Consider the following 18,964-nt stretch of genomic DNA (forward strand, 5'->3'; position numbering starts at 1 on the left):
AGAACTTCCTTTGCATGTCTGGACCCCTTGGCAAGTCTAGTGCTGGGATTAGGCTTTCCTTGGCCAACAATCAGCTCAGCAATTGTCACCTCTGGGAACTTCCTGGAGTCCCTTTTCAAGGGGGAAATAGCTTTGGAATGGAGGAAACTGGCAAAGGAATTGATTTTATATTATTTTTAAAGCTAGGTAACTTCCCTGAGCTGTCAAGTCGAAAGGATACATTTATGCATAATATTTGTAACATTTAACAACTTTAAAGAAGTGCCCCCCCCCCGTAATTTCCTTAACACGGGCAATTCAGCAGGTAATTCATGGTATCCTTGACCTGCTTGCCTCCACAAATGCATTTTTGTTCCATAGGAGGAATTCCAGGTAAGGTTACCAGACGTCCCCGTTTCCTGGAGACAGTCCCCGGATTTACAAATCAGTCCCCTGACAAAATCCTATCATTCCTACTGGAGTTGAAAAGTGCCCCCGGATTCATTAATAACAATAAAAATAATAATAAATTTTATTTATACCCTGCCCTCCCCAGCCAAGGCCAGGCTCAGGGCGGCTAACAACCAATAATAAAAACGAGTTGAATGAATACAACTTAAAAACAAGATTAAAATACAACATTAAAACATTAAAATGCAGCCTCATCACAGGAGGAGAAAGGAAAAAAGAGAGAGGTAAAAATCTGGTAACCTCACTCTAAGGATGCTGAGGAACATCAGTTGGAACCATGATTCAAAGTCAGGGTCTCTAGGTAATAATAATAATAATAAAAAATTTTATTTATATCCCGCCCTCCCCAGCCGAAGCCGGGCTCAGGGCGGCTAACAACAATCAAACAGTCAAATAGTCACACAATCTAAAAATATTTCATTATAAAAATTAATTAAAATCAAATTGATGGCAACCAATTAAGCAAAATTCTGTGCAGGTTGCCAAAGGAGGGAGTCAGGCTGCGCCCTGACCAAAGGCCTGGCGGAACAACTCTGTTTTGCAGGCCCTGCGGAAAGATGTCAAGTCCCGCAGGGCCCTAGTCTCTTGTGACAGAGCGTTCCACCAGATTGGAGCCACAGCCGAGAAGGCCCTGGCTCTAGTTGAGGCCAGCCTAACCTCTCTGAGGCCTGGGACCTTGAGGTAATGGGGCCTTGAATCGTTGACCTTAATTTGCGGGTACCAGATAGAATAGCAGGCAGCAATAATGGATGTTCTGTCTTGATTGGCGTCCTGGTTGAAGATGTGATTTCGGAGGTCATGCAAACTATTCATTTGGAGATTGCAAACCCCTGAGGTTATCATGATGTTAAACATTAGCAACTACCCATGGGGAGCATTTTTCCAAAGAAGCAATCCATCTTTTGATGTAGCAGGATGTCAGTTCCCCTTGATCCCGTTCCGACGTTACCCGACCAGAATCGAGATTAATTTAGAAACCACGTGTACATTGAGGCTGTTTCCCAGCAGGCGGTAACGCTGCTTTGTGGTTACTGTGTCAGGAAAACCTATGACAAGCAAAAACAACAGATAATTAAAAGCAAATGCAAGTTCCCTCCATCGTAGGAATTTTCTCAATTCCAAGCGCAACGACTTCATATTTCTAGCAGTGAAGTTCTATACATTTGTATTCAGAGGTACATCAGTCAAACGTTCTCCTGATTCAACATGTATAAAATGCACTGCATTCAGTTATTTTACTTGGAATGGACCTTATACTGCTGTGACCGTCTCTACGTTTTGGAATTCCTGGTGTCTTAATATCTGGTGCACATAATCTCTACAGGACCTGATTAATGAAAGATGGAAATCTGGCATGGACATAGGTGGTGCTGTGGGTTAAACCACAGAGCCTAGGACTTGCCGATCAGAAGGTCGGCAGTTCGAATCCCTGTGACGGGGTGAGCTCCCGTTGCTCGGTCCCTGCTCCTTGCCAACCTAGCAATTAGAAAGCATGTCAAAGTGCAAGGAGATAAATAGGTACCACTCCGGCGGGAAGGTAAACGGCGTTCTGGTTCGCCAGAAGCGGCTTAGTCATGCTGGCCACATGACCCGGAAGCTGTACGCCGGCTCTCTTGGCCAATAAAGAGAGATGAGCGATGCAACCCAGAGTCGGTCACGACTGGACCTAATGGTCAGGGGTCCCTTTACCTTTACATCAAATAGCATAAGATCAGCACTCACTAAGAATTTAGATTTCTGTCTTGCTCATATTGCTGAGTGGGGCTCTGGATAACTGCTCCTGAGTCCTGCCCTCATGGCATCACTAGTAAAATCTAAAGTATCCAAATTTCTGAAGGAATGACAACAACAGGCTGAGGGCCAGATTGAACTGTATAGAAGAGTTTGGATTTGATATCCCGCTTTATCACTCCCCTAAGGAGTCTCAAAGCAGCTAACAATCTTCTTATCCTTCCTCGACCACAAGAAACACTGTGTGAGGTGAGTGAGGCTAAGAGACTTCAGAGAAGTGTGACTGGCCCAAGGTCACCCAGCAGCTGCATGTGGAGGAGCAGGGAATCAAACCCGGTTCACCAGATTACGAGTCCACCGCTCTTAACCACTATACCACACTGGCTCTATATAGTTACAAAATCCTTCATTTTACTCTGCTTGCTCTTCTGCTGTGGGCTCACATGTGGAGATGAGGCCGGTTGCTTCTTTTTCCTAGACATTTTCCCGGAGATAGTTGTTGTTGTTTAGTCATTTAGTTGTGTCCGGCTCTTTGTGACCCCCCGGGACCAGAGCACACCAGGCACTCCTGTCTTCCACTGCCTCCCGCAGTTTGGTCAAACTCATGTTGGTAGCTTCGAGAACACTGTCCCACCATCTCGTCCTCTGTCGTCCCCTTCTCCTTGTGCCCTCCATCTTTCCCAACATCAGGGTCTTTTCCAGGGAGTCTTCTCTTCTCATGAGGGGGCCAAAGTCTTGGAGCCTCAGCTTCAGGATCTGTCCTTCCAGTGAGCACTCAGGGCTGATTTCCTTCAGAATGGATAGGTTTGATCTTCTTGCAATCCATGGGACTCTCAAGAGTCTCCTCCAGCACCATAATTCAAAAGCATCAATTCCAATTCCCAGAGATAGAGCCGCTACTAATTTCTGCTAGGTTGGCAGGAGCAGGGACCGAGCAACAGGAGCTCACCCCATTGCGGGGATTCGAACCACCGACCTTCTGATCGGCAAGCCCTAGGCTCTGAGGTTTAACCCGCAGCACCATCCGTGTCCCCCTGTTTCAAGTTACTTAGTATTATATAAAACAGCCAGCTAGGCTGCAGTCGGTCTGATTCCAGTTCTATCTGCTGCAATAAAGAGCTGTGAATCCAACACAGCTGTTTCCTTCGTCCATCTTTTCCACTATTCAACAATTAGCATTTGCAGTAGTAGTATAACCGGGCACGTACCAAATTCAGGAGGAAATCCCTGTAGATTTGCTATTTCTCTTGGCGTAAAGTACCGCAGTTTAAGCGTCGACAGCTTCGTAAGCTTCTCGTCTTCGGACAAACCCTCGAAGGATTTGAACACCGATTCCAGCTGTGGGAAAACGCACAAGTTAACAAGTGAACCAATCGCTTTACATAATTCCTATGCATTTCTTCTTTAGCAATTGATTGCATACCACGTTTGCCACAACACTCCCTGAAGGAGCCTTTAGGAGCTGAGTTGAAACTTTAATTGCCACAGGCCCATCGGATTTTGGGTTCCAAAATGGGAAGGAAGCGCTGGTCCAAGAAGCCGGTTTTCCTTCAGGCACCCACAAGGGTCCAGGAATGTAAGGGGCAAGCTATTATTATTATTATTATTATTATTATTATTATTATTATTATTATTATTAATTTCATTTCTATACTGCTTTATATTCTAAGAAAAATCTCAAAGCAGTTTACAGCATATGAAAACATCAATAAAACAATCCACAATCAAACATTTCTGAAAAAAGACAAATACAAAGTATACGGTCAAAGCAACATAATTAGCAGGGAACTAAAATATTACCTTAAAAGATTTCAAAATAAAACATTACAAAGGAGGTAAGCTACAGAATACATATATAACACAAAGTTAGCAAAATTAATAATTTTAAACAAACATTGCTAAGTGAAGTCAAATATAAAATACACATTTAAAACAGCATAATTAACAAGAGAATAAAATACTATCATAAGCATGATAACATTTTTTTAAAAAATAATTTTTATTAAGTTTTCCATTTAACAATCCAATCATATCACATTAGTTAATCCAAATTATACCAATACATATCATAAAATCCAAATATTTTGCCGAATTTTTTAAATTTTTGTTGGGGGTACCCATGCTTCAAGTCCAGTAAGGATCCAATCATCTCATATTTCTGCTGCTTTGATGTTCAAGCATGATAACATTTAAATGGTTTCTCCCCGTGTGAGTTCGTTGGTGTTTTCTAAGAGCTCCTCTCTCACTGAAACCCTTCCCACAATCCATACATTTAAATGGTTTCTCCCCAGTGTGACTTTGTTGATGCACAATGTGTTTCCCACTACGAATTAATCTCTTTCCACACTGCAAACATTTATATGGTTTCTCCCCCTGTTAAGAGTCAGTTAATGTTTTCTAAGCGCTCCACTCTTGCTGAAGCTCTTTCCACAATCCATACTGTGATGGGATGATGAGCTGCTTGTGCGTAAAATCGTAGTCCCTCAGAGTTTGTGCAACTCCACAAACCTCTGTGTGTGACAGAGCTCCTCAGACATGTCTGCTCTAGTCACTTGCAGATTCCGACAGTGGTTGTTTTCGGAAGCGCTTCCAGCATAAAAGCTCCTTAACGGAAACGCGTCTTCGGGACTCGCGGCGTGACAGCTTCCGGCGAGGAATGGGTCTCCCTATGGGAGCTTCTGACACCTCCCCACTGTTTTCGCTGGACGTGTCCCTGAGCCCTCCCTCTTGCTCGCTTTCCCTCAGAGATCCTCCTCTCTCCCTGCTAGTTCCTGCTTTAGCTGCTGCGTCTCTCTCAGCCTCCGTGAGACTTTCCTCCAGAGACCCATCTCTCCCCCTGCTGGTCCCTGCTTCAGCTGTTGAGTCCCTCCCAGCCTCCGTGAGCCCTTTCCCCACCTGTTCCTCCGATGGCAGTTCCCTGACACATACATTGAAAAGGTTTCTCCCCGGTGTGAGTTCGTTGATGTACACTAAGTGTTCCATTTTTACTGAAGCTTTCCGCACTCCATACATTGAAAAGGTTTCTCTTTTTGATTGCACCTATTGGTTGCACATATCCATATTTGTATTTGATTAAATATGGGATTCCGGGTTTATTTCTGCAAAGCGTTTTGCTGCTTATACATCTGGAGGAGAGCTCTGAAAACACACCTAAATACACCTCAAAACTAATCAAGGGACATATAAACAAAACCACTGTACCTCAATCTCCTCTGCTGTCTGCAACACGGAGCCAGTTCCTTCTATATAGTGACCATACCTTAAAAAAAAAAAAATTGAGCAAGGTATTAAGATTCTGGTGAGATTTCCAGAATTGATGGAGTGCAGAGGTTAAGAGTGCTAAATTTCCATGAAGAAAATTGAATTCCTAGAAGCACGATACAGTTAAAAACTGACTACTGGAAGGAATTCAAGGCACTTGGACAGCTGAGGACGTAAAGAGGGAGTCCGTCCCGGCCACGGTGTCAAAGATGGCGCAGGAACAAAGACATGAGAGCAAGACGGAAGTGAAGTTTTCTGCTGAGTAAGTGTAAGCTAAAAAGACCTCAGAAGCAGTGCACTGAGGCAAGTACTATCCTATAACGTTGGAAGAAGGATAGAGTTTAAAAGGAACTTTGTTTCTCCCCCTTTTCTTTTGCAAAGGCTTGAGGACTTGGCTGAGAAACAGTAATGTACTTTTGAGCTCAATCCAGAGACTTAGTTACTTTGTACAAATCTCTAAAGCATAAAGTGAAAGGAAGAGGTTTGCAACAACGCAGGGAACTGGAACACCACAGTAGAGGTTTGAAATTAAACTGTGACTATTGCTATACCCCTTGGAGAACGACACCTTATATCTCTTTACCCCTTGGAGTACGATAAGGGGAAAGAAGATAAATTGGGGAAAACATCCTATAGCAATACTTTGTGAGGATTAAGCCTCAGGTGGCTGGAAATTTACGTTCTGATCCCCTGAGCAGATTACAGTGGGCCACAGCTATATTTGGAGTTATAAGGACTTTTATGGACCTGTATGGTTTTTTTATTTGAGCTTATATTGGAATCTATATTTGAACTTCTATGTGGGATTGAGTATATAAGAGATGGAATAAAAGAAGTGGACAGAAGAGGACCCCCAAACTGAATAGTATTTGATGGTCAATATATGAACTAAACATTTTGGACTGATTAACAGGATATGAATTTGCTGAACTAATTTTTAAAAGGGATACAAGAACGGGAGACGTGAGGAAGTCAGGAAAATAAGTTAACTGAAGATGAGAAATTAAGAAAGAGGGAATTTTTGTTTTCTTACTATATGTGTTTTTTCTTTTTTCTTTTTCGTGTTTAATGTCTGTATTTTTGTATTTTGTAACTTGTATTTTGTGACTTTGTATTTTCTCTGTCTTTGTATTTTTTCTGAATTTTTCTATTGTTAAAACCTAATAAAATATTTATTTAAAAAAATAAACATTTTGGACTGAGTTGTGAAGGTGACATCTAAATGGTAACACCACATGCGATAATGTCTATATATCTTTGATGTACACCACTCCCTGTTTCTTTCCCCTCTCCTTTCTTCAAAATAATATTTGAGTACAGTTGTCATATAGCTGATATATGCTTAAAGGGGTGAATTTCTGGAGTGCTTGGTTAAGAAACGAACTGAAAATTACCGTGAGGTGAAGGGAAAGAAAGCCCACTAGAGGCCATAGTTTAAATTTTAATCTCTGATAAATACGATCTCTAGCTCTCTGGTGTAATTACCCCCTGGTGGTGAAAGTACTTAATATTGATTTTCTTGTCTAAAATTGTCAGGGAAAAATGGGGAAAAAATTGGAGGAACTCCAGGTGATAGAAGACAGACAAAACAGGAGGAAATTAAGGATTTAGACATTCTCTGGTTAAAAAATAAAAAGACAGACAGAATAAAAGAGGACCTGGTTGAGGTCAGTAAAATGCAAGAACAGATCTGGGACAATTTGGCTCTGATGGATATGAGTCAGAAACAGAAAAATTTAAAATTCAGAGGTGTTGTAGAACAGCCAAATGAGGATATTAAAACAAAAATGATTAAGGAATTGGCAAGATGGTTGGATCTGAAGGAAGAAGAAATTGAGTACACAATAGAGAATGTGTTTAGAATTAAGGTGAGCTCTGTAAAAGCCAAAACCAAAAAATTACCTGGAGATTGTTTGATAATTTTTAACTCATTAGAGATGCGGAATGCAATGTTGAAAATGAGTTATAATAACAGGTTATTAATTGATGGAAGACCAATTATCATATTTAAAGAGATCCTGATTAGATTCCTTCAAAAAAGAGTTGGATACAAACAACTGGTGACTTCACTGAAGAAAAATGGAATCCAACATAGGTGGGAGTTCCCTGAAGGAATCTCTTTTTATTACAAGGATAAAAAATTCAGATTAACAGATCTACAAGAGGTGAAGAAATTCTCCAGAAGATATGAGGAGGAATTAGGCAAGATGGAAGGAAGCCTTGTTGAGCCCAGATTTACCAGAGCAGACCTCTATGGGGAAGATGAAAACAAAAAGAAGAAAAAGAAAGCACGAAATAAAGAAGAGGAGGAAGAAGAAGGGGAGGGAGAGGAAGGGGAAGAAGAAGGGGAAGAAGAGGAAGAGGATGAACAGGACATTAGCAAAACCACTCAAATTTAACTTTCTCTCTCTACATATTAAAGAGAGAAATGACATTGAAACTGATTACTTGGAATATTCATGGGCTTAATGAAAAATCTAAACGAAATAAAGTTGAACATGTCTTGAAAAAAAAAGTTGATGTAATCTGTTTACAGGAAACTCACGTTGCTAAAAAACATAGACATGTTTTGATTAATAGAAGATTGGGAAAAGAGTTTGTAACCTCCGATGTTAATAAAAAAAGAGGGGTGGTGCTATATATAAAGGAGAGATTAGATCCTAAACTGATTTCCAAAGATGATGAGGGGAGAGTGATTGTGGTGCAAATTTCATTACAGGGTGAGAAGATAATTCTTGTGGGAATATATGCCCCTAATGGAAATAAAGTTGATTTTTTTGGAAAATTAGAGGAAAGATTGATGGAATTTATAGATCAGAAAATAATTTTGATGCGGGACTGTAATGGGGTTCTCAGGCCAGAAATGGATAGATTGTCAAAGAGAAAAAATATAAATGAGGGTAAACTCCCCCAAATTTTTTTTTGAATTGGTTGAAAACTTTGGCTTAATAGATACCTGGAGGTGGAAACACCCAATTACAAAACAGTTCACCTTTTTCTCAGAACCTCACCAAAGCTCGAGTCAGATAGACTATGTTTGGGTCTCTAAAGAACTGGTTTCCAGAGTAAATAAAATTGAGATCACTCCACGAACTCTATCGGACCACAATTTGATTTATCTGGAACTAAAAGGTAGAGAACAATCCTCATTTAGATGGAGGATGAATGACACTTTATTTGAGAACCCAAAAATAGTAGCTAAAGCGAAAGAGACAATTAAGGATTATTTTGAATGGAATTTACATAAAGAAACCAGTCTGGACACTGTATGGGACGCGAGTAAGGCTGTCATGAGAGGCTTCCTAATCCAGCAAAATAGCCATAAAAAGAAAGAACGAGAAAGAAAAAAAGAAGAAATTCTGGTTTAACTCATGGAAAATGAGAAAGAATTGATAATAAAACCTAAAGATGAACAAATTAAACAGACTATCAAAATGCTACAAACTCAGTATTCCATGTTGGTGAATCAAGAAGTGGAATGGAAAGTAAAGTTAATGAGACAAAAAATCTTTGAATCGGCAAATAAAACTGGGAAGCTTCTGGCATGGCAGCTGAGAAAACGTCAAAGTCAAAATTTAATTAATAAAATCAGGATAGGGGAAACAGCTGACGGAAGATCCAAAAGAAATAAGAAGAGCCTTTCAAGGATTCTATAAGGAACTTTACAGGAAAGAAAAAGAAGATATAAAAAAGATAGAAAGATATCTGGAAATTTACAAAGGAAAACAGATATCGTTGGAGGAAAGAGAACAATTAAATGCCCCAATAACCAATCAAGAAATCCAAAAGTCAATAAAGAAGATGAAACAAGGTAAAGTCCCAGGACCGGATGGGTTAACCTCTTTGTGAGCAGCTAGTACCGCTTCTAGGGGAAGTAATGAATGCTATTTTACAAGGAAAAGGGAAAATACCAAACTCCTGGAAGGAGGCTTACATAACGTTGATCCCCAAACAAGATACGGACCATCAGAGTGTTAAAAATTTCAGACCGATATCATTGTTAAACAATGACTATAAACTTTTTGCGGACATCTTGGCCAACAGATTGAAGACAATATTAAATGATTTAATTCAAAACCTTTAATATTCTGATAATATTCCCCAACTCCGTGCTTCCCAAACTTAGGTCTCCAGCTGCTTTGGGACTACAGTTCCCATCATCCCTGACCGCTGGTCCTGCTGGCTAGGGATGATGGGAGTTGTAGTCCAAAAACAGCTGGAGACCCAGGTTTGGGAAACGGCACCAACTCGTACTTTCAAGAGACACTTACCCTTTTGTGAAGCACGTAGATCTTCTGCAAGAGGGGGTGACGATGTCTAGAAGGAAAGCGTAACGCAGTAAGGACTTTGCGGGCAGGAAGAATTGACTCATTTCTTCTCCGTCGCCATCTTGGAGGTACGCTTTTAGCATTTGCACAGAGAGGTCCCTGTCGGCTTCCTGTTTCCTTTCCAGCTGTTCTGCTGTTTCAGTTGCACAAAACAGATGAAATACCGTGAAAAATCCCTGAACCGAGAAGTAATCGACTAGAAATATTACCTTGTGGAAATAAACTAAATAATCAAAAAATCAAAAAGCTGAAGGGAAAAAATGAGAAAACCTAAAATTGGACAAAGCCTTAAAGGGATGCCAGCTACAAGCCTCATTTCACTTTCCTCAGAATGAAATAAGATATACGATATCTTTATTGTCATTGTCCCATGCAGAACAATGAAATTGAAAAACTACATAAAACTACTACAAAACTACATAAAACTACATAAAACATTCAAAACCCCCTAAAAAACTCTGAAACTCCATTTTAAAATACACTATACTATAGAGACCCCTTGTGCTGCGTTTAGAACCAGAATTGCATTTGCTTAGAAACTGTTTCTCAGGCAGCTAGTCCTAGTCTTTATAACCCTGGACCTTCTTCCAGAAGGCAGAAGCTGAAAGAGATCGTTTCCGGGGTGCGCACTATCCTGCGCTATCTCTGCAGCTTTCCTCAGGCACCTGGAAGCGTAGATTTGATCCAAGGTGGGAAGAGTGCACCCAATTATTCTCTCCGCAGTCTTCAGAACCCTGGACAGTGTTGTTTTTCCCCGGACCGTGCAGCTCCCAAACCACACACAGAGACCATAAGTTAATGCACTCTCCACAGTATAATGGTAAAATGCCATCAACAGGTCCTTTGGGAGATTGTTTTTCTGGAGGATTCTCAGAAAATATAACCTCTGCTGTGCTCTCTTCATCAGGTCTTTGCTGTTTTCTCCCAAGGTTAGGTCGTCTCTCAACTCCATTCCCAGAAATCGAAATAGAAAAATCATAAACTTTAAATGACCAAAATTCTGAAGTATTATAATCCTAGCTTGACCCCCAGGTAAAGCAAAGCGCAGTAATAAAGGATTGAGGACTCAAAGGTACAGTTTCTAATAGTGAATTTACAAAAAAAAGGTTTGGAAACCTGTTTCAAGCTTGAAAATGAAGTCCTGTGGGCGTTGTTTGCCATCATTGTCATAACCAGAGCCTAGATCTTTTGCAGCCTTTGGGGAGCTGTGCTCGGCCGAGGCTGCAGGAACTCTGGACGTCTCCGAACTCGCTGGCTCCTGGCTTGGGAAATCTGTCAGTATCTGAACATGAAACAAAAACGTGCAAGCAAATTAAGGAAGTTTTATCTCTTCTGGGTTTAAGTAAAAACCCACTGTCTGTCTGACTGTCGTTGCTGAACTACTCCAAATTATTTGATCTTTTTTATTTTTATTTTTGCAATTCATCTTTCTTAGTTTCTTTTGACAAACATCCATGAAATCACTTTGTAACATCTCAACTTTCCCGTTACTAAGCATGTGATTCTAAAACATAATAAAGAAAACAAAAATATGTACTCAATCATTTAATTCATTTGTATTCCATTTACACTTGACTCCCCTCCCCTTCTTACTTGGGTCCTCTATTATTATTATTTTAGTTGAATACCCATCATGATGTATCTATATATTTGAAAATCTATTTTCCCTCTATATTTTAATATTTTTCCTTACAGGAGTTATTCTAAACCAGTCAAAAAATTTAATTCTCCATAATGGACTTTCAGATACTGTTTAAATATATTCCAATCATTTTTGAATTTTTGTTTCATTTGATCTCTTATCTGCCCTGTCAATGCATCTTGGCTGTACTCCATCAACAATCTGCCAATCTTTCTTTGTCGGAAAGATCTCTGATTTCCAATTCTGAGCGATTTTAAAAGCGAATGGGATGTTGATCAGGTCAACCAAAGACTGGTTAAAAAGGAACTTATATTCGCTTTAATAAGATTGTCATGTATATTCTTTTTAAGAGGGACAAGAAGGGATCTTGCCAGTAATCTTATAAAGAGAGAGGTTCAGACGAAACTGCAACAAGCAAACCGCTGTGCATTTAAAGGGGGATGTTTAAACTCTGCTAAGACATAGAACTTGCTAACGCAAGTTAGGAAGAATATCATTAAACAATATATCCTCTCTCTGCCTCCCTGAACTGGCTCCCAGAGAGGAGATCACAGCAGGTTTATGCCTCCCTGTTTTTGGCTACTGCGCTGAGCTAAGCTGTGGTATTGCGAAGAACAGAGGAAACAGCCTTGAAGGAATGGGTTTCCCAAATCTGAAAACCTGACTGTGTAGTCAGTCTGGAACGGGCCCCAAAATCTGCATTTTTCCTTCTCCAAAGGACCATTTCTAAAATGCTTTACCTTGAGCTCTTGAGCCAAAACCCAGCTGTATAAACAAGTGCTCAAAGCGCTCTCCTTTATCAGTCCGTGACGACAATGGATGGCTTTGGCTGTTCCAGTGCAGCAGGGATGGCATGTCTGGGTCTTATCTTACATCCTGACCACACTCTGACGTACAGACCTAGTCCGGGAACAGCGCCAGGAGACCTTCTTACCCCAAGATAAGGAATACAGGAAGGGGAACACCCTTTTATGGTTAAGAGTACTGGAGCAGGTACATGTGTGATGTCAACCTTCGTGTATAAGCTGACGTGGCTGGATTCCTGGGGAAGAGGGTGCCTGGAGGATATATATACTGCATGAAATTTCTCATTTTTTTGGACTTGCTGTGAACTGACCACGCAAGTGCCTTCTGCTATCCGGAGAGCAGAATAAACTCTTTCTCTGAATCAACCTCGGTGTCATTTGAATTCCTTCCTCCCGTCCGGGAGCAATACAGACCCCACCAGTCGGTAAAGTCTAAGAAGGCTACAGCCTCACCTTACCAGGGTCTTGAAAAGGAAAAGGCTCCGACTGAAGCCTTGCGATCAGGAAATACCTTAGTCTTGAGTTTGGGATGCCAAGCTGCAAGGAAAAGACTGCAATAAGTAACCGAGGTCCACAGCATGCAGAACAGCCAAGTTATCAAAATGCCAGGTTTTATTATAACAAAACAATAACACTGTCCTAAACGGGGGGGGGGGTGTCTTCTGGCGGTTCCCTCACTGCGAGAAGTGAAGCGACAGGGAACCAGGCAGAGAGAAGACAGCCCTGTAAAGGGAAGCTTTTCAATGTTCTATTATGTTTTTTCATATCTCCCGCTTGGACTACTGCAATGCGCTCTACGTGGGGCTACCTTTGAAGGTGATCCGGAAACTGCAATTAATCCAGAATGCGGCAGCTAGACTGGGGACTGGGAGTGGCCACCGGGACCACATAACACCGGTTCTGAGAGATCTGCATTGGCTCCCAGTACGTTTCCGAGCACAATTCAAAGTGTTGGTGCTGACCTTTAAAGGCCTAAACGGCCTCGGTCCAGTATACCTGGAGGAGCGTCTCCACCCCCATCGTTCTGCCCAGACGCTGAGGTCCAGCTCCAAGGGCCTTCTGGCGGTTCCCTAATTGCAAGAAGCCAAGTTACAGGGAACCAGGGAGAGGGCCTTCTCAGTGGTGGCGCCCGCCCAGTGGAACACCCTCCCTTCAGATGTGAAGGAAATAAGTAGCTATCTTCTCTTGAAAAGACATCTGAAGGTAGCCCTGTTTAGGGAAGTTTTTAATATTTAATGCTGTATCGTTTTTAACATGTGATTGGGAGTCGCCCAGAGTGGCTGGGGAAACTCAGCCAGATGGGCGGGTTATAAATAATAAATTATTATTATTATTATTATTATTATTATTATTATTATTATTATTATTTATTTATTTATTTATTTATTATTAATGCTGGAAGCCACCCAGGGTGGCTGGGTTTACCCAGTCAGATGGGCAGGGTACTAATGCCATCATCATCATCATCATCATCATCATCAAACCCTAGTTGGAGTAGCCTTGATCCGGGTAGTAATGTTGGGGTCTGCTAATCAAACCTTAAATTGTTCCAGGCACTGTAATAAGAGCCTGTAGGCAGGAGATCCAAAACATTGTTTAATTAAATTGAATAAGGGTACAGAAGAAGGTTGGCCGGCCATGAGGACGCCTACATCAGGCTTTTAAAACTGCGTTTCCCCCCTGTCTCCCCTTTTGTCCCTCCCCTAATTTCTTTTGGTTAAGAACTTGCCCAGTTCAGGGTCTGCTGCTTCTGTTCCTTGACATGTGTCCCCCACAAGTCACATACAGTCACATACATCCCATGTACATTTAAATTAGTAATTTAAGGACAAGGGATGTGTCTTTTGATATTCATGAGATATTTACGCGTGCGTACTTTCTTAACAAAGGGATGCGGATGGCGCTGTGGGTTAAACCACAGAGCCTAGGACTTGCCAATCAGAAGGTCGGTGGTTCGAATCCCCACAACGGGGTGAGCTCCTGTTGTTCAGTCCCTGCTCCTGCCAACCTAGCAGTTCAAAAGCACGTCAAAGTGCAAGTAGATAAATAGGTACTGCTCCGGCGGGAAGGTAAACGGCGTTTCCGTGCGCTGCTCTGGTTCGCCAGAAGTCATGCTGGCCAGAAGCTGTACACCAGCTCTGTCGGCCAATAAAGCAAGATGAGCGCCGCAACCCCAGAGTCGTCCGTGACTGGACCTAATGGTCAGGGGTCCCTTTACCTTTACTTTACTTTCTTAACTCAGCATCTCCCAATTCTCCTTGTTACCTTGGATTGTAAATCTTTCACTCTTAGGCGCCTCTTGGCTATCTACAGGCCTTGAGCAATAACATGACTCCTTAATGCAGGGGTAGGCAACTTAAGGCCTGGGGGCTGGATCTGGCCCAATCGCCTTCTCAATCTGGCCCGCGGACAGTCAGGGAATCAGCGTGTTTTTACATGAGTAGAATGTGTCCTTTTATTTAAAATGCATTTCTGAGTTATTTGTGGTGCATAGGAATTCATTCATTTTTTTTCTTCAAAATATAGTCCAGATCACCACATGGTCTGAAGAAGGTTGCTGACCCCTGCCTTAACACATTCCAAACGAGCTGGTAAAAGGTAATTAATGAGTCTCTAACAAATAGACGCGCGGGTGGCACTGTGGGTTAAACCACTGAGCCTAGGGCTTGCTGATCAGAAGGTCGGCGGTTCGAATCCACACAACGGGGTGAGCTCCCATTGCTTGGTCCCTGCTCCTGCCATCCTAGCAGTTCAAAAGCACGTCAAAGTGCAAGTAGATAAATACGTGGGAGGTAAATGCATAGCTGTCAACTTTACCCTTTTCTTGCGAGGAATCCTATTCGGAATAAGGAAATTTCCCTTTAAAAAAGGGACAGCTATGGGTAAATGGTGTTTCCGTGCGCTGCTCTGGTTTGCCAGAAGCGGCTTAGTCATGCTGGGCACATGACCCAGAAGCTGTACGCCGGCTCCCTCGGCCAGTAAAGCGAGATGAGCGCCACAACACCAGAGGCGTCTGCGACTGGACCTAATGGTCACGGGTCCCTTTACTGACAAATAGACAACGGGAGAAATTCAACTTCAAAAGGCCAGGTTGATGGACTGCAAACTGGCTTTCCTTAGCATAACACCTGATAGATTCTCCAACAGGGAAACAGACAGCAAGCACAATTTTATAAAGCAGCGAATATAGCTGGTTATTTTCTATAAAAACAGGCTCAATAATCATTTCTGACCCCACAGTAACACTACGTAAAAGACTGACTATCCAGTCATCTTTTTCACACACAAAAGGCGTTGATCTACATGGGAACTTTCAGAGTTTGATTAGTTTTTGGTTATGACTTTACTCACGCAAGTTGGAGACAAGAGAAATTCTTGATATGTAAATCCACACTTCTCTAGTGTTCGTATGAGTTCATCTCTGGCAATACAATACATATATGCATATTAAAAAACAATGAATTGGACTATGACAAGTTAAATGCCTCAGGTGTTGTGCTATGTATATTTTCTGCTAGCAAACTGTTGCACTGAGTCACCCGGACTTAGATGACCACCAAAAGCCTCCTTCCAATGCAGATATTATATTTTCTATGTCAAATCTCCCAGAAAACAACATTTTCCAGCCTGAAGAGACCTTTTGCATCATATCTGTGATTCTCTCCCGCCCCTCCAGCAAATAAGAAAATAAGTAATTCCACCAAATGTTATTTACTGAGCTTGGATCCTAGAACAATAGGTAGAGAGGATCCTAGAATGCAATAACCTGATTGGCCTGTGGGAGCAGCCCAATCAGGATCCAGCAGGGAAGCAGAATCAGCCAATCAGACGGGACCCGTTGTGTAAATAATGTGTATAAAAGCCTGAGGTTTTGGGGGAAATTCATTCACTGTTGACGAGCTGCAACAAAGAGCATGAAATCACTTTGCGACTCGGTATATTTCACCATACCTAGCAGAGGATGTTTCGAAGCCTTTGACGTTTTCCAAAAGTAAATATTTGGGTAGCTTGGCTAGTCTGCAAAAGAATTTGTTTATAAAGGATAGTTAATAAAATGATACGGTTTGGATCAAAACTTCCATTAAACTAAGATGCCTTCTGCATTTGACATCTGAACCGTGTGGCAGCCCATTTCTCTCAAAAGATGACCAAATAATAATAATAATAAAATAAAAATTAAAAAATTCAGCATTTCTAGGATCAGGGGCCCCAGGCAGAGAAAGCATGTGATCGTTATTTCAGTAACACAAGAGCTAGTGGAATCTGAATATTGATCCTGTGTATTTGAGAGCTTGCAGCCTTACTGCAAGCCAGTTTGAGAGCCGGTGTGGTGTAGTGGTTAAGAGCGGTGGACTCGTAATCTGGTGAACCGGGTTCGATTCCCCGCTCCTCCACCTGCAGCTGCTGGGTGACCTTGGGCTAGTCACACTTCTCTGAAGTCTCTCAGCCTCACTCACCTCACAGAGTGTTTGTTGTGGGGGAGGAAGGGAAAGGAGAATGTTAGCCTCTTTGAGACTCCTTAGGGGAGTGATAAAGCGGGATATCAAATCCAAACTCTTCTCTTCTTCTTCTACTCAGACATGCTTGGCCAAGGAAGATTAGAAGTGTGTTTGCAGACTTCCAGGTAACATTACCCACCCAAACTAGACTCTTCGAGGGGTTGGAGAAGTTGCACAAAACGGTTTGCTTACAGAGCAGTATTTCTGTGTGTATTTCAGAAAATCTAGAGAAGGGAAATCGCCTTAAGGAAAGCCACTTTTGAGCTGATTACCTTGGAAGAATATCCAGAATATAGAGAAAGCTCTGGGTCCTGGGGTCCGAAACATCGCCCTGTCGGCCGATTCTGCAGACAAGGAAGAGAAGAGAATCAAAGCTACAGTGGTGCCTCGCAAGACGAAAATAATTCGTTCCGCGAGTCTTTTCGTCTTGCAATGTTTTTCGTCTTGCGAAGCACGGTCCGTCGCAACTGCGCCTCTTCAAGCAGCTTTAAGAAAAAAGCGCAAGACGTTTTCGTCTTGCGAAGCAAGCCCATAGGGAAATTCGTCTAGCGAAGCAACGCAAAACCGAAAAACCTTTCGTCTAGTGAGTTTTTCGTCTTGCGAGGCATTCGTCTTGCGGGGCACCACTGTATTGGCAAACGTGACTCAACTTTCTTGCATGGAGCTCTGAGTTCTGACTAGAGAATTTATTCCATCTTTCATTTCACACAAATAAGAGTTTGGTGTGGAAGCCCTATTCAGGGTAGACCCATTGGAATTAACAGACATGCCTAACTTAGAGAGATTACTCTGAGTGGGTCGACTGCAAGTAAAACTTAATATTTATTAATTAAATTTATTAATATTTGTACGCCACCATATATATCTAAAGGTTTTATCATGTAGCCTGGTGCAATGTACATCTAAGAGTATTGTTTTTTTGTTTTTTTACTTTATTAAATGTCATTAATTTTTGTACTATTGTACTTCATTTAAAAAAAACAACCTTAAATGAAAAAAAAGTCAAGCTATCCGATATCCCTTCTGGAAGCATTTAGTACTGTAAGATCTACATCAGCACATGTTTTCCTCTCCTTTTAAACAGAAATGGGGAATTTGAAACACGCACCTCGTAAAGGGTTGACAAGGAGGGCTCATCAAGATCATATCGAAAGACAACCTGTCAAAGTCCTTCAGGGATATTCCCTAAATAAATAAATCAATTAGACATTTTACATTATGAATAAGATAATAATAATAATAAATTTTTATTTATACCCCGCCCTTCCCGGTTCAGAAAACTGGGCTCAGGGTAGCTAACAGCAAATTTAAAACAATTGATGCAACAAAAAACAGCATAAAATACAGCATAAAACGTGAATAACAATAAATTCAGAATTCAAAAATCAATTTAGGGGGGGAAATCCATCCAATAAACATTAGATGATCCCCAGGGCTAGCTGGCTAAATTAGTCCTATCTGGGCCAGCGAGGAGACCAGGGGAGAATTAGCTGTGGGATCCCAGAGCGGGTGATCTTCATAAAAGGGGAGAGGGAGGCAAGGAAGGGGAATAAGAGATCAGGCTAAGTTCAAATTGAAAGCCAGGCAGAATAGCTCTGTCTTACAGGCCCTGTGGAAGGAAGTGAAATCCTACAGGGCCCTGGTCTCCTGGGACAGAGCATTCCACCAAGTCGGAGCCATCACTGAGAAGGCCCTGGCCCTGGTGGAGGATAATCTGACTTCCTTAGGGCCAGGGACCTCTAAACTATGATTATTCATGGACCTTAAGGTCCCCTGCGGGGCAGACCAGGAGAGGCAGTCCCATAAATACAAGGCCCTAAGCCACAAAGGGCTTTCATTCTTTCCTTCTGTGTTAAAATAGGATGTGTTCACATTCCATTTTGCATGTTGCCGCTTTAGCTTATAAAAGTAACGCTGCTAAATCCATGTGTTTTGTCATAAGGATAGCCATTCTCTGATACACAGACGATGTTCTTCGCAGTTGCGGTTAAGTCACGTCAAAGAGCCATGAGGACTGTGCATAGCCCAGAATTTTATTAGCTAATCCCTTTAAGAGAACAGCAGGAAAAGCTCCAAAGCTATTCCAACGAGATGAATAGTGGAAGCTTACAAAAATAAAAAATAAAAATAGATTAGAAACCTTTCAAAACTTTGTCAAAATTTAAACGGCTTCAAGAAGCAAACTGCATTTTTAAGAGAGTTGTCGATGCTCAAACAAAGGTGCTAGGCAGGCATAATAATAATAAT

General features: G+C 41.6%; 1 protein-coding gene and 1 long non-coding RNA gene across 2 annotated transcripts in view; one reads left to right on the top strand and one right to left on the bottom strand.

The window, feature by feature from the left end:
- LOC310689592 overlaps positions 1-18,964 on the top strand; it is an 82,684-nt gene that overhangs the window by 27,407 nt on the left and 36,313 nt on the right. The window lies entirely within an intron of this gene.
- TRDMT1 (tRNA aspartic acid methyltransferase 1) lies at positions 1,126-17,863 on the bottom strand (the record flags this gene model as incomplete). The annotated part of the gene is made up of 10 exons (XM_083469092.1): positions 1,126-1,496; positions 3,390-3,519; positions 5,383-5,440; positions 9,714-9,903; positions 10,887-11,052; positions 12,672-12,755; positions 15,570-15,639; positions 16,170-16,235; positions 16,990-17,091; positions 17,826-17,863. The coding sequence occupies 10 exons, from the start codon at positions 17,861-17,863 to the stop codon at positions 1,396-1,398; spliced, it is 1,005 nt and encodes a 334-aa protein (XP_083325218.1). The 3' UTR covers positions 1,126-1,395.

Source organism: Podarcis liolepis (assembly GCF_965112155.1).
Source record: "Podarcis liolepis genome assembly, chromosome: 12".
NCBI classification, from domain to species: Eukaryota; Metazoa; Chordata; class Lepidosauria; order Squamata; family Lacertidae; genus Podarcis; species Podarcis liolepis.